Source organism: Rhineura floridana, chromosome 1 (assembly GCF_030035675.1).
Source record: "Rhineura floridana isolate rRhiFlo1 chromosome 1, rRhiFlo1.hap2, whole genome shotgun sequence".
NCBI classification, from domain to species: Eukaryota; Metazoa; Chordata; class Lepidosauria; order Squamata; family Rhineuridae; genus Rhineura; species Rhineura floridana.
Window position 1 is genome coordinate 175,803,203 of NC_084480.1, and position 14,342 is coordinate 175,817,544.

Below are 14,342 nucleotides of genomic sequence, written 5' to 3' on the forward strand. Positions count from 1 at the left end.
CTTTCCAAACCTCCCTTGGCTAAACCTGTGGAATTAATGGCTGAGACAAGAGTTTAATTACATTTATAGGATAATAAGGAGAAAGTCATCCGGTTTAAGGTGGTGGCAACTAGTGCAGTGGAGTGGGAGCGTCTTGTCCAGTGCCTCCCCCCTCAAACCTCCCAGTACTTCTCTCATATCCAGTATAAACTCATGTGCTTTGAAGATGGGGAAAATGCCCGTTTCTTTGTTCCTCAGCTGTTGGATATTATGGCACTTAATTAATGGAGCAATGGTGATTATATGGTGGTACTTGCTTTTTAAGAGAGCGATGGGACTGGCAGAAGGGGCTTGCACAATGAAGGTATGATCATGCATTGCCTACCTCCCTGGCAGCAAAGCAACAGAACACACAGCCATGAGAATATTCATGTTGTTTGGTTAAATAAAAGAGAGGTAATAAGAACTGATCCCAACCTCCGCTAAAAAGTATTAGGGAATTTAATGGGAATCTATGAATATGAGAGCCAGCGTGGTGTAGTGGTTTGAGTGTTGGACTACAACCTGGGAGACCGGGGTTTGAATCCCCACACAGCCATGAAGCCCACTGGGTGACCTTGGGCCAGTCACTGTCTCTCAGCCTCAGAGGAAGAAATGGCAAAACCACACCTGAATACCGCTTACCATGAAAACCCTATTCATAGGGTCACCATAAATTGGAAAGTTGAAGGCAGTCCATGTCCATTTTTTATGAATAAGTATCAGGATATGCCCCAATATATTTATTATTTCTGGATCCAAATCAATAGCTCCCAACTTTCTATCAAGCTTCTTGAGCTAAACCTTTAAAAATAACCAGAATTCTCCTACCTTTAGAATACGTAGAGTTTTTGAGCAAAATCTGCTGAGCCTTTTCTTTATAGTATTGGTAGAACAGAACTAAAATAGCTAGCCACACATGAATGATTCCTAATCCACTAAGCTGTCTGCTCCTTAAGTGTTAGTCACCTGCAGGGAACTTTTTTTCCTTCCATGAAGCAGCAAGACAAAGTAACATGTGCTTCAATGCATCCTCTATTTTTTGGCAGCTGCTCTGATGCTGAAGCTGCAGTTGGCAAGAAAAATGTCATGCTGGTCTCCATGAAGGATTTAAACATAAGCAACAGTCAAGGTAAGTATTAAGGGTGGAGGGAACCAAAGATTTTTCTACTTGATGTGTGAGTCTTAGTGCGAGGGAATAATCTGAGTCACCATTTATAAAAGCAAAAAACCCTGGTAAACCTCTCTCAGTGGAAAAATAATTTAACTATAAATGCAACATAAACATTTCAGGAGTGTTTATATGACTCTTCTGTGATATAACACAATTATCCACTGTTATTCTTGTAGATCATTTTGGGGTTATATTTTACCCTTAATAACCATGGCAGACTCAAATAATTATAGCAAGAAGCTAGATCTCTATTAAACCCTTCCTAAGATCTGTGCTCATATGGCCACACAAGTGTGTCCCTGGAACCTTGTACCTGTGCTTAAATCTGGCAAATTATTCTTTATCATTTATAAAGTACCTAAAATTTACTAAGCATTGAACACATTAAAACAAGACAATACCTGTCTAGAGGCTTAAAATCTAAATACTATCATGCAAAAAAAAAAAAAAAAAGCTACAGAGGAAAATAAGGCAATTCAGGTACTAATCCCTAATGTTGTGTAGTAGTTCTTATTAATAACTAGGGTTGAATGGAAACAGTTCAGGCAAGGGAAGACCCAAATGCTAGTTGTGTTAATGGAGTGGGTTCCGCATGGTGAAACAGAAATTTGATGGGAATCTAAACTTCCTATGTGCTAGGATTCAAGAAGTTATTGCTGTTGGCTGTACATTATTCCCTATCAACTGTTGTCTCATACAGATAGCAGAAGGATATTTCTACTGTTCTTTAGATAAAACTTTTTTAAGGTTAATTGTTTTGTTTAAACACCGATCTAGATGCATAACCCAAAGAATAGGATCTTTTGTGTTCTGTAACTAGACCTCTGAGGTCTACTAATTTTGTCTTTTTTTTCAGGTGCTGCAAAAGTGACAATTGCACATGAAGAATGAGAAAACGTTTTTAAAATTTGCAACATTGTTTTTTTAATCACAGTGGGGGGATGCAGTAAGGTATTTAATTGCTATTCCATCTGGAATATAAACATGTGAAGCTGTCTTATAAATCAGACCATTGGTTCATCCAGCCTAATATTGTTTACTTTGGCTTGTGGTGGCTCTCTAAGGTATCAGGCACAGGTCTTTCCCACCTGATCCTTTAAATGGAGATACTGCGGATTGTACCTGGGACTTTCATTTCCTGCATGCAAAGTACACACTGTACTATTGAGCTATGATCCTTCTTAGCTATGGTTTTCAGCTGCCAAGAATACTATATTCTTTCTTTTAAAAAGTACTCATATTAGGTTTTTAGTATATTCCCACCAATTCTTGAGAGCAAAATGAACCAACCACAACTTCCTTGCTCCAAGTTCTTTTTATTGTGGCAGTTGTTAGTTTTGTTGTATAGTATGCCTCTACAATCCCCTTTTAATTTCAATGGACCACACAAAATACCTATCTTAGAAGAGGGATGGACGGATGCAGATATATTTTTATGCACAAGCTCCCTTCTCCCTTGCTTATCTGTGCTGGGAGGTGTCATTGCACCCCAGCTGTAGGAGTGAGATAGAAATTCCTGGTAAATTTTTGCGTCTGAAATCCTGGGCAGAGTATCTGAAAGGGGAATCTGAAAGGATGGGTGCTATTTATCTGCCCTTTATTCTTTGTGTTTCCTGTGTCTGCTGTCTATTATGCAAAGTTTCATATCATCAAAGTCCCCACTCTACTCTCTAGAGTTGGTGGCAAAATGATGTGGTCCCATGTCTTGATGAACGAGAGCAAAGTTCTCTGGCTGGCTCTTTTATATTCCTGCATGTACTGCAAACAGCTGCAAAAAACCTTGTCCTCACATATGGTTGGAGGATGGTTTGGGGAAAGGGGGTCTGTTGTCTAGGGTTCTCCATTAACTCTAATGCAGAGGTAACATTACACCATAGTTGTGGACAGGACCAACTCTCCTAGGAAGCATAACATTATGTCCAACTTCCATTGCTCCTCTGCCTAGTTTTCTCCATTGTGCTGGTGAAATCCCACGAATATAAGAGTTAGACTAGATGTAGCATCCTCTCTGCTGAAAGGTATTGTTCCACCAGCATAGTACTGTGGTCAATCAGCACACAGGTATTTGAGAACAATTATATCCCACCCAATGGGCATGTCAGCAATAGGATCACACTGATACTTGGAATGCAAATTAATCTAGGTATTATACCAATTTCATCTCTTCCTTCTAAATTAATTTATTCTGCCTGTTACATTCTGAATTGCTGTCTATGTGTTAGGTGGAAACTAACGGCCTGATCATAACAGCCAATCCTTTTCACAGCTATATTTGTTAGGGATTTGTGCATAGTTCTAGTCTATTTGGGATTTTTATCCTGCTCTTCAAAAGGTTTTTCCCCCAGGGTAGTTACTAGCTTTGCAAACACATACAAACCAAAACTACATGAAGCCTCTCTCATCTATAATATATCTAGACACTGGCTTCCCACCACCTCCTGCTATTGCAACAACAAAACACAAAACAGAATATTAGTCTTTTATGATTACTGATGTATTCCATCTTTCAACAAGAAAGGCATGATTTTAATATTACTTAACAATATGTTAAAAATTAGCCAGGTAGGCTTCAGTGTTAATACAGTTATACAATTTTACTGATTTGATACGTGACTACTCGTTTGCTAAACTTTCTTCTGCAAGATTTTTTTTCACGAGCCACCTACAAACTGGGAATCAAAAACACAAATAGCTTAACTTGTACATTCTTAACAGCTGATTGTGAAAACAAAAGTAAATGCTTGTCCTAGAAGAGTAGTTTTCTTGACATTTTGTTTTGAGAAGTCTATAAGGAAAGAGCAGAACTGGTTGGATCCACTGCTCTGTATAAAGGACAAGTCATAGCAAAATGGGAAAAGCCTAAGTTTTGTTTCAATTCCATCAACTGCAGACTATAGTCAGATAAGTCTCGTTCACAGACTTCACTCACAAAAACTAACATATCTAGGTAGAAAGCAGCAATTTTTCAGTCTTCTAAAATAATCGGGAAAGGCTAGGTAATCAGTGAAGATCCACACAGCACTGTCTAAATGAAGTTATTCGTCTCAAGGCCACAGCAGTTTTCAACACAGGGAGTGGAGTTAGTAATTCATATCCATATTGTGTCCCCTAGTGGACAGCAAAGGTAGCTTTCTTCAAGCTAAAGTTGGACCAATTGATGGAAAGTCTTTGCCTTGTCTGTCTGGCAGAATCCAAGCAGAATCTGTAGAGAAAATACAATTACTAGCTATTTAAAATATAACTTGTTAATACTTGAGTGGAGTTGTCTAAAATTAAAAAAGGGTACATTACCACCAACTCTATGTGGAAGGACTAATGATTTGACATAACAAATAGCATCAGTGAGTATTCTAAAAGATAAAAATTCCTTAAAACAGTCCTAAGTAAAAAAAAACTCTTCTAAAAATAATGGATGGAATTCAACGCTAGTCCTACTCAGAATAGACAGAATAGTTTAGACATAACTGAGGCTTGTTAATTTTAATGGGTCTACTCTGAGTAGGACTTGGTCCCAATGCTATTATTCACACTGGGATACATTTTAAAGAGCCCCTTGCTTGCATTTTGCAAGGAGTGACTGAATGAGTCAGTGAGCAGAGCCAATGTTCCTTTCAAAAGACAGCCACTATTAAAAATGCGTTGTTGAGATCTATAGGCTATGAACAAACACTGATTGGGCTAAAACAGGGATGGGGAATCTTTGGCTCTGCACATGTTGACTTCAGTTCCCATCAGCCCCAGCCTACATAGTCAGTGGTCAGGAATGATGGAAGTTCTAGTCCAACAGCATGTGGAGGGCCACAGGTTCCCCAACCCTGGGCTAAAAGGTCCCAAGGTTGGCACAAGGGTCCACATTGGAATTTGATCCCAGTTCCACTACTGACTTCACTAGCATAACTAACATTGCCTGATGCCCAGTCTTCATCATAAGGTCTTTGGACCCTAATTATTGATGCAACTATGCAGCACTATCTGAGTACAGGTTCAAATCCCTACTGAGCCATCTGCTTGGACAAATCATGCTTTCAGTCAGAGCTTGGAAAAGTTACTTTTTTTGACCTACAACTCCCATCAGCCCCAGCCAGCACAGCCACTGGATTGGGTTGATGGGAGTTGTAGTCCAAAAAAGTAACTTTTCCAAGCTCTGCTTTCAGTATACCTACCTCATATGTATAGTGTAAAAAAAAAGCAATAGGGTACACAGTTAACACATGCAGAATAAACACATTTATGTGTTTTTCCTTTGAGTCACAGATTTATTATTACATAAATACAAAGACAGAACAGTACAACAGTGGCCTTATGGACTCTCCCTCCCCTTTGCTGTAATGTGTAAAAGCAGTAACTAGGTGTTTTGTGAGTTTTAGTTTGTCCATCCTGTGTTTCTGTAGTCTTTCTAAAATAGTTCAGAACACTGTAGTTATGGGTTACTTGTGACAAAACTGAATAAAGAGTACTTTGTTGCTAAAGACCAAAGTATTCATGAGTAACACAACAGAACTGAGTGACTTTGACAGAAATAAATAAATACATTTTATTTTATGTGCCCTTCAAGCTGCTAAGAAGAGATGGCTGCTAAGAGCCGTGGAAATTCTTCCACAATTTCATCAGCGAGAAGAATAGAGAGATACTGACTTGCTTTTTAAAAAAATACACTACTAACCATGTAACAGGTGAAAATAAAAAGAAAGCAATTCTACTTAGCAGTGGTGGATAAACATACAATTTAATGAGCAATCTGTTAATTTCTGAAAAGCCAAAACAAAAGACAGAACTTTCCATTTGTAACTATGTTGAAGAATAATTTTAGTCTAACGCTAGGTGAAATAGTAGAATTATTTAAATTTAAAAGAGGGCTGAGGAGACTTTACCACAGCTTGTGGCAGAACTGAGGACTGATTATCTCAGATGTTAAGAGGAAGACTAATCGTTGGGATTACTGGTCTTGCTTGCAGGTCACTTTGAACTATGGTTAAGCTAAGTTATGGTTTACATGTGGATGCGCAAGATAATGGTATAAACTCCTGGAATTGAAGGCATTTCACTCCTCTCCTGCTGCCTAGAAACAAGTCATGGGCTGGCTTAGTATTGAAAAAAGAATTGACTGCTTTCAAGTCGATTCTGACTTATGGCGACCCTATGAATAGGGTTTTCATGGTAAGCGGTATTCAGAGGGGGTTTACCATTGCCTTCCTCTGACGCTGAGAGGCAGTGACTGGTGTGTAATGGAGGAGGAATGCTCTGGGATGAATTCCTGTTACTTTTTTTGCAGGTGCCCCCCTCCCAGTGTCCCTCTGCCTGTCTCTACAGCCAATCAAGCCACCGCAATTCCCAAGCACCAAGCATGCTTGGCTTTTAAAAGCTACGCCCTTTCCTCTTGCCTTAGGAGAGACATGGAGAATCCAGCAACTTCAGCAGTCACTACAAATCTACAAATCTCCTTGCATGCTAATTGGGTCCCACTGTCTGTTGTTGTGGGGCACTAATGTAGTGACAAATTCTGAAGTGCAGGGTCCCTTCATAACAGTCAATGTCATGCCCACTCACGCCCTTCTAAGATTATAGAATAATCTGGCGAGCCTTGAATACTGCTTTCTGTTTCTCTGTCACTTGACTGTCCTTTCTCACTGTCAGATATATTGTTTGAATTACTGAATTCAGTGTCTACACGTTTATCTCCTGCTGCTACCAAACTGCTTGGATAATGCAGATGAGATGTTAGCAGAATTCACTGTCTCTTCTTCTGTAATTACAGAATTCTCTCTCCACAACCTGACTTTTTGAAGTAGGCACTAATTAGAACTCCTTTCACTCTGATTGGCTCCAATCAGCAGAAATGCAAGGAAGGTAGAAGTCTCTTCTCAGTGGTTAACACACTCCCCTTTTATGCCGATTGGCTCATAGGATGCTGGAGACATAGTAACTCTGCTGGGACCTGGCTCCCAAAAAAGTAAGACCCCTGAGACCCTGGACAACTACAACCCTGTTGTGGGGAGGAGAGAAACATGAGGAGGGAGGAAGTCAGTAGGAGTTGAGAGAGAGGTTTACAGAGAAGAGTGGGGACAACCAAGCCTGGTTTAAGAAGGGGTTTGCATCAGAATCTTACTAAAACGAAGGGCTTTCAAACAGTCGCATGCAAACTTACAGCAGCCAAAGTGAACGGTGGGTGAAGAGAGCCAAAGCGGGGGGGGGGGGGGAAGCCTAGGGCTAAGAGTGAGGTAAAGCAGCATTTTTTCACAGAGAAGGGAGACAAAGGAGGAAGGCTAAAAGAAAGAGGGCTGCTTGTAAAATACAAGGTGCATTGCTTGTAAAGCATTTTTCTCTCTCTCGATGGTGCTTTTTACAGATTGTGAGAAAGTGGGTGCTAGGGGGGGAGGCAAATGGCTAATAAGAGTGGAGATCACAGCTCATTTACAAAAAGCAGGTTTCTTCCCCTTGTAAAATACAAGCAGCCTCACTCTTCACCTACTTGTCTCAGCCCTTTGCTCTGTCTGTCTTCTCCCAGCCTCTGTGAGGCTCTCTTCCCCCGCCACTTTCTCACAGGCAATCTGTACAAAGCACACTGAGGGAAAGAGAACCACTTTACAAACAATTCCCCTTGTATTTTACAGGCAGACGTCCTTCTTCCTTTCTTCAGTCCTCTGTCCCCTTCTCTGTGAGGAAATGCCACCTCACCTCACCCTCCACCCACTCTTCTTAGCCCTTTTTTCTTTCTCTCCCTGTGCACCCTCCGTGTTGGTTGCAGTGAGTCTGTCAAGGAGTAAGAATTGCTTGTCAAGCAATGCTCCTTGTATTTTGTAGACACCATGTGTAAAAGAGACATCCTCCTCTCAGCTGATACGCAAAACACAGGAGGAAGAAACTTTTTTTTTGCAGATCAGCTGTGAGAGGGACCTCTCTTGCATGTAGTGATACCTATAAAATCCCAGCTTCTTTGTCCCCACCCACCCATGGGGAGGGGAGAAAGAACCACTTTGCTAGCCCTATGTTTGGTGTTTTGGGAAGCACCAAGCACAGGGCTAGCACTGCCCCATGTGCAGTGATTTCCAAGTACCTGATTGCCACCAGGCTGTTGTGTCTTGGGAACCCCCTGCAAAAGGGGTTTTGATAGGTGGGTTGGACAGCCTACCTATCAATCATATGCCACCATAATGATGTCAAGTGATAGATAGGTAGGTAGCACTACCAGTCAAATATGTCCTGTGAGGCCGATCCTGATGACTCATGAAGGGATCCTGCACTTCTAAATTTGCCACTACACTACTGAGCATTATGTCTGAATCAAGAACAACTTTGGTTATTGCCCGTAGTTTGTTTTGATACAGTTAAGTTTAAGTATGGTTTAAAGTGTTATGTGAGCCAGACCAAAGAAAAAGTTGCAGAAGAGACTTACTGTCTGAACCAGAGTTAACCTTCAACTTTACTTTAAAGTTGGCCCTGGCTATGAAAATCAGCCAAAAAAGAAAAAAACAGGTTAAAAGGGCATCACTTCTGTGAAATGGAGAGGAAAACAATAATATAAAGATGACATGAAAAATATGCCTGAAAAAGAAATAGAGATGCCTCAGGATGGTTGCTGCTAATGAGAAGCAAAGTACTGAACCAAATCTTTTAGATTAAAAAAACCACTACAATGTGATCTTATCACAGAAGAGTTTGAACAGTTGAAGAAAGGGATACAGTTGTACACAACAAGCAAAAAAAGATTTTAATGCTCAGAGAAATTACTTATTAAGGAGGCAAATTATGAAAATGTAAGAGATGAAGTAGCCTACAGTATCTACAATAGAAATGATATTCTACAATACAAATCCCTACAGGCAGGCCTGGCACCAGCATGCAACATCACTGGACAGATGCTGGGGCCCAGAACCCTGGGAGGGCCCACTTATGATGCCTGGGATCCCCTTTTAAACAGAGTGATTTGATCAACATCAAGGGTGCCATTTTAATTTCTGACAGTGTCCTCAATGTAATATTGCTTTGGGGCACCGTAGGAACTTAACATGCCAGTGTTCAAAGCTCTGCTGCTGCCACCATCCAATAAATCACTAGGGGTCCATCAATGCAGCCATCAAAGGACACTTCTCAAAGACCTCCTCAAAGTTGGAGCCAGCCCTCCTATTCATATTACAATGGACTGAACAATAAGGCAATATTAACATCTATGTGAACTCGCTGGGAGTGGTCATTAGATTTGGGAGTAGTCATCAGTATGTTGGTGATATTCAGCTCTATTTCTCTATGACATCTGAATCAGGAGAGGCCGTGCAAGCCCTTGGACCAGTGCCAAGACTCAGTGGTGGGCTGATGGAGGACCAAAAAACTGAGTCTGAATCTTGGCAAGACAAAAGTCCTGTGGATGAGCAGTTCCCAAGCCCAGATAACTGGTCAACTGTCTACTTTGGATGGGTCACACTTCCCCTGAAAGCACAGGTCCATGGTGTGGGGGTGCTCCAGGATCCATCTCTGTCACTAGAGGCCCAGATGATCACAGTGGCTAGGAGTGTCTTTTACTAGCTTTGACTGGTTAAACAATTATGGCCATTAATGGAATGAGATAACCTGATCACTGTCCTTCATGTGCTGGATTACTGCAATATGCTCTGCACCCAAGGATAGTTTGGAGGCTGCACCTAGTGCAGAGGACTGACTTCTCATTGCGGCAGACATCATGTTATGCTGCTTCTGAAGGAATTGTATTGGCTGCCAATTAGCTACTGGGCTAAGTTTGCTGGGACTGATGTACAAAGCCCTATTCAAGCCTGGGACCAGAATACCTAGACTGTCTCACTCCTTATATAACCACCTGATCACTGCAGGAGAGAACCTCTTGTGTATACCATCTCATCATGAGGTCTATTTCATACAGTGTAGGATTAGGGCCTTTACTCTGGTGGAGCTACCTTTTGGAACTCCCCCGTTACAAATTAGACAGGCATTGTCGCTATTATATTTTTGGCACCTATTAAGACCTTCCTTTTCCCACCAAGCCTTTTATAAAGTAAGGATTTTTATCTCAGTTAGTGTCTGTATGGATGTTTTATGGGAAGTGATTAGTAAATAAAATAAAATAAATAAATGATGTCATTTTAATTAAACTCTTTATGGATAAAACATAATGAGCAAGATGTCTGTGTATGTATGAGACATGGGAAGGATGTGTTCGTGGATAAGAGAGGGACTGCATGTATAGGTGTGTGGCTGGCTGAGAGATGCGCAGATGGATGAATGAGAGAGATGGGCAGATGGATGCATAACTAGGGGTGGATGAAGAAAGAGTATGACTAATCTTAGCTGATCTCAATATCAATGCCAAGAGAATTCCTTCCATCAGTACAGAGACTTGCCTGAGCACTACCATGCCTCATCAGCATGCAAGCCTATGTGAGTTTTTATTCAGGCTATAATAGCAACAAGACATGTGGCACTTATTTACCTTTTAAAGTATTCCACTTCCCGCTCTGTCTCATCCATTTCCACACTGTCTAGGTCAACATCTTTTGGCAAAAACACATCATCTGCAAAATCACATTGTATAAACAAGATTAATTTCAGATGGCTCTTTTCCCTAGCAGAGAAATGAAAACACACTAACTGAAGTAATTATACACTTTAATCTGGTATAGTAGCTTTAAGAACATTAATCTTTAGAATTTATGTACATTCTTAAATTTGAAAACTTCTGCAATACATTTTTCAAACTGCAGTTGACATTTGCCATGTCATTTTTCATACGCAGTTCTTACGTTATACAGTACTATATTCTCAAACGGCAAATTTGCAATGACCAGTAGGGCACCGAAATGGGGCCACTAAAAACACTCTAGGGCAGAAGTGAGGAACTGCCAGCCAGCGAGGCAAATGCAACCTGTGGTGTCTTCCCATCTAGCCACAACTTCCCTTCACTGCCCCACCCTGGACAGCAATTAGGCTTGAAAAGAATTTTCTATTAGTGCCAACAGAAGGCTGTTTTCAAGCCTAACTGCTGCACTGGAGGGGAGGGTGACCCCTGGGTGACAAATTTGAAAACAGCTTTCTATTTATATCAATGGAAGGCTGTTTTCAAGAACTGCTGTTGCATGAGTGATCTGCATGAAGATTACATCTGGGGAGAAAAGAGTTAACTTCGCAGCTGCAATCTCCATGAAAATCACTTAAAAATTAAAAGCTAATATCAGATCATTGGATCTATCTTGCTGAGGTTCTTCACAATTTCAGACACAGGCTCTTCTCATGCCCATTTGGAGATGATGGGTTGAAGATGGGACTGTTTCCATGCAAAGCATGTGCTCTGCTATTTCTCAAATAAACACAGAAGATGAAGATTCATAGTTTCAGGATTATTTTAGATAGTCATCAGTGTGACTGGAGATACTTTGGGAAGCAGAACTATTTAAAACAAACAAATCTACTGATTAAACAAAGGCTTACCAACTGACAAGTTCCCTTTGTCGCTTTTCTTTTTCTTATTTTTCTTGCTCTTGCTTTTTGGATGACGAGACTCTTGCAGTTGGAGTTTATTGTACAGCTGTTCCCTTGGGAAAAAGGAGCCTTCCACAAAAGGTGACTGTGTCACAGGGTTAATTTGCTTTATTTTATTAATGCTTAGTTTTTTCTCTTTTTTGGAAACAGCAAGTGACTGAAGTTCTGCCACTTTTATTTTAGAATGTATTTTGTTTTTAATTTTAGGTGGAGTCTGGGTATCAGCTGCCTTGGAAGACTTTTTCAATCGTTGAGCGAACAGATTATTTATTTCTGTTATCTGCTCTTTGTTTCTATCTTCTGCATGTTGATGCATTATATTAAGAAGCAAAGAAAGGGGTTCTTGTGATTTCACAGTCATCTCAGTCTTGAAGAGCAGTTTTGAGTCTCTACCATTTATTGGATTCGAATGGTCATAGCAATTTTCAGAAACCTGCACCTGTTCAACATGATTTACATGTTTAGATAGTGAATTAGATAACGTTTCTATTTTATCTAGTAATTCATTCTGAATGCTTTCTGGGGTGTCAGGGGAAGGCTTCTTCATTACTTGACAATTCTGAGTATGTACTTTTACTTTCTGACAGTTTATGTTAGTTTTCTCTTTTATTCCCCCCTTTATGGTTTGTAACTCTTGTGGTTGTTGTGTCCCCTCATCTTCTTGCTGTTGAAGTAGCTGATGTTCCTGTTCTCCAGCTTTGGTTTCAATGTGGCCCTTTTCTTTTAACTGTGAAGACAACATTTTGCTTTTTTAAAAATGGCAATAGAGATTCCAAAAGTAAGTTGATATAGCTACAAAAATACAGTTTTGATTATAGCTCATACCTTAGCATGCACTGTTACAATATGAAACAGGTTCATCATATACTTTTCAACACAGACGACTGTGCAGACAAAGACAGACATAGTTCAGGCTTCACTTCCAACATTAAACACATTTCTATAAAACACTTTACTGGGCATATTTCTCCTCTCTTTCATTTGCTATTCACAAGTATTCAAGGCAAAGCCACCTTGAGGATGTTGCAAAAGGCAGCAAGAAAATATCTCAAATAAAGAAATAATATGTAAACCTTCTAGAAAGTATCTTTCAAATTAGTTATAACTAGTTAGGCAGTATTCTTGCTCCTCAGCACAACTGTAAGGCAGAAAAAACAGTATTAACTCCAGTGCCATTTATCTTACTATTCTTCATAATTCAACAGAAGAGAAAAATAAATCAATTTCATCCTGAGCCAATAAGTGTGTAGCAGCTTCATCATAATTCCCTAGGCGGAAGCTAAAAAAAATCACCTAACAGAATCATTTGGGTATCTATCCTCCCATTCATCTACTAATATATTCAGGTCTCCAACCAATGCCCAGAGTAGCATTTTATATTCTTGGGGATGGGGACAGAAATTCACTATAAATTAATGTATACAAAATGTCTAGATTACGTGTTAAAATTATGTTTATTTTATTTTTCATACAGAGAATGCATGAAACATGATAGAAAACAAAGGACAGTCAGCAACAACCCAAATTATGCAAAATGTATATAAAATGAGAGCTAAAGGAATACATCTGTATATGGAACAAGTTTTTTTGCAGCTGAATATACAAATTCATAACCTAGTATTTTTATTTGGTCAGATTACTTAGCAATCAGAAAAATCTAAGCTTGCCAGTTTCAGTCATGTAAATTTCACTCGTTAACAAGGCTCCAAATCTTTCTGCCCCTTCCCTTAATTTTGGATGCTTCCTAACCAGGGAGCATAACATCATCAACGTGGTAGTTAGTGCTGGGAGACCCAGGTTCAAATTCCAACTTTGCTTGGAGGTTACTGGGTCACCTTGGGCCAGTCACTGTCTCAGCCTGGCCTACCTCACAGGGTTGTTGTGCCAATTAAATGAAGAGGAGGAGAACCATGTATGCCACCTTGAACTGCTTGGGGAAAGGTGGGATATAAATGCAATAAATAATAAAATTAAAAAAGCAAGTCTCTTGGAAACAAATTACATCAAACTTCTTTACAGTAACCCACATGAGTCACCACTTAAAACTAAGGGAAAACTAGACTGCAATATTCCTGAACAAAAATTGAATAAAGCTGTTAACTTGAACGTCTCGAGATTTATACGAGGATGGCTATGCAACGATATCAAGCAATCACCCCTGGAAGCCAGTGGGTGGAATAGTTTACAAAAATGCAGTGTTCTTTTAGCCATTTCCCAAAGGCCTGAGAAAAGTGAAATAAAAATCAAGTTTGGATTTTAAAAGTCACATTATTATTTATTTATAATATTTCTAAATAATTTATTTAGCAATTGAAAGATAGTGGTTAACAAACAGAAATGGATATGCACTTTTTCACTCTTAAAAATGGCTACAAGGGCTTTTCTCTTGCGGTCTATGTCCTATAATATATCATGACAATGAAGGCATTTGGAATAAAATGAAAAAGGCCCAATTAATGGGGAAAAAAGTTTTATTTTTTGTATACCTTCTAAGTTTAGGTATATTAGAAAAAACAAAAAAAGAATGTTTGGTGTCAATGTCTGATTCCTAGGATCTATTCTGCTGTTCCAGTTCACAGTATTAGTACACCTGTCTTGAAAAGGATGTCCTTAATTTCTTCTTGAGAATTGTAATAAGTTGGAAAATGGCATTTTACCAGGTATG

At 39.6% G+C, this 14,342-nt stretch overlaps 2 protein-coding genes across 14 annotated transcripts in view; one reads left to right on the forward strand and one right to left on the reverse strand.

Annotated features, from left to right (window-relative positions):
* ECSCR (endothelial cell surface expressed chemotaxis and apoptosis regulator) overlaps positions 1-7,364 on the forward strand; it is a 37,893-nt gene extending 30,529 nt beyond the window's left edge. For 5 of the 6 annotated variants that reach the window (XM_061587327.1, XM_061587304.1, XM_061587344.1 and 2 more), the window contains 2 exons: positions 1,068-1,150; positions 2,049-7,364. In XM_061587327.1, coding sequence (XP_061443311.1) covers positions 1,068-1,150; positions 2,049-2,083 — 118 coding nt within the window. In that variant the 3' untranslated portion in view covers positions 2,084-7,364. The remainder of the gene's footprint in view (positions 1-1,067; positions 1,151-2,048) is intronic. The other variant, XR_009758213.1, reaches the window with a different exon arrangement.
* Positions 2,091-14,342, reverse strand: part of FAM193A (family with sequence similarity 193 member A) — a 119,293-nt gene continuing 107,041 nt past the window's right edge. For 7 of the 8 annotated variants that reach the window (XM_061587246.1, XM_061587236.1, XM_061587275.1 and 4 more), the window contains 3 exons: positions 11,627-12,404; positions 10,632-10,713; positions 2,091-4,394 (listed from right to left, as the gene is read on the reverse strand). In XM_061587246.1, coding sequence (XP_061443230.1) covers positions 4,301-4,394; positions 10,632-10,713; positions 11,627-12,404 — 954 coding nt within the window. In that variant the 3' untranslated portion in view covers positions 2,091-4,300. Of the gene's footprint in view, positions 4,395-7,661; positions 7,755-10,631; positions 10,714-11,626; positions 12,405-14,342 lie in introns of all 8 variants that reach the window. The other variant, XR_009758207.1, reaches the window with a different exon arrangement.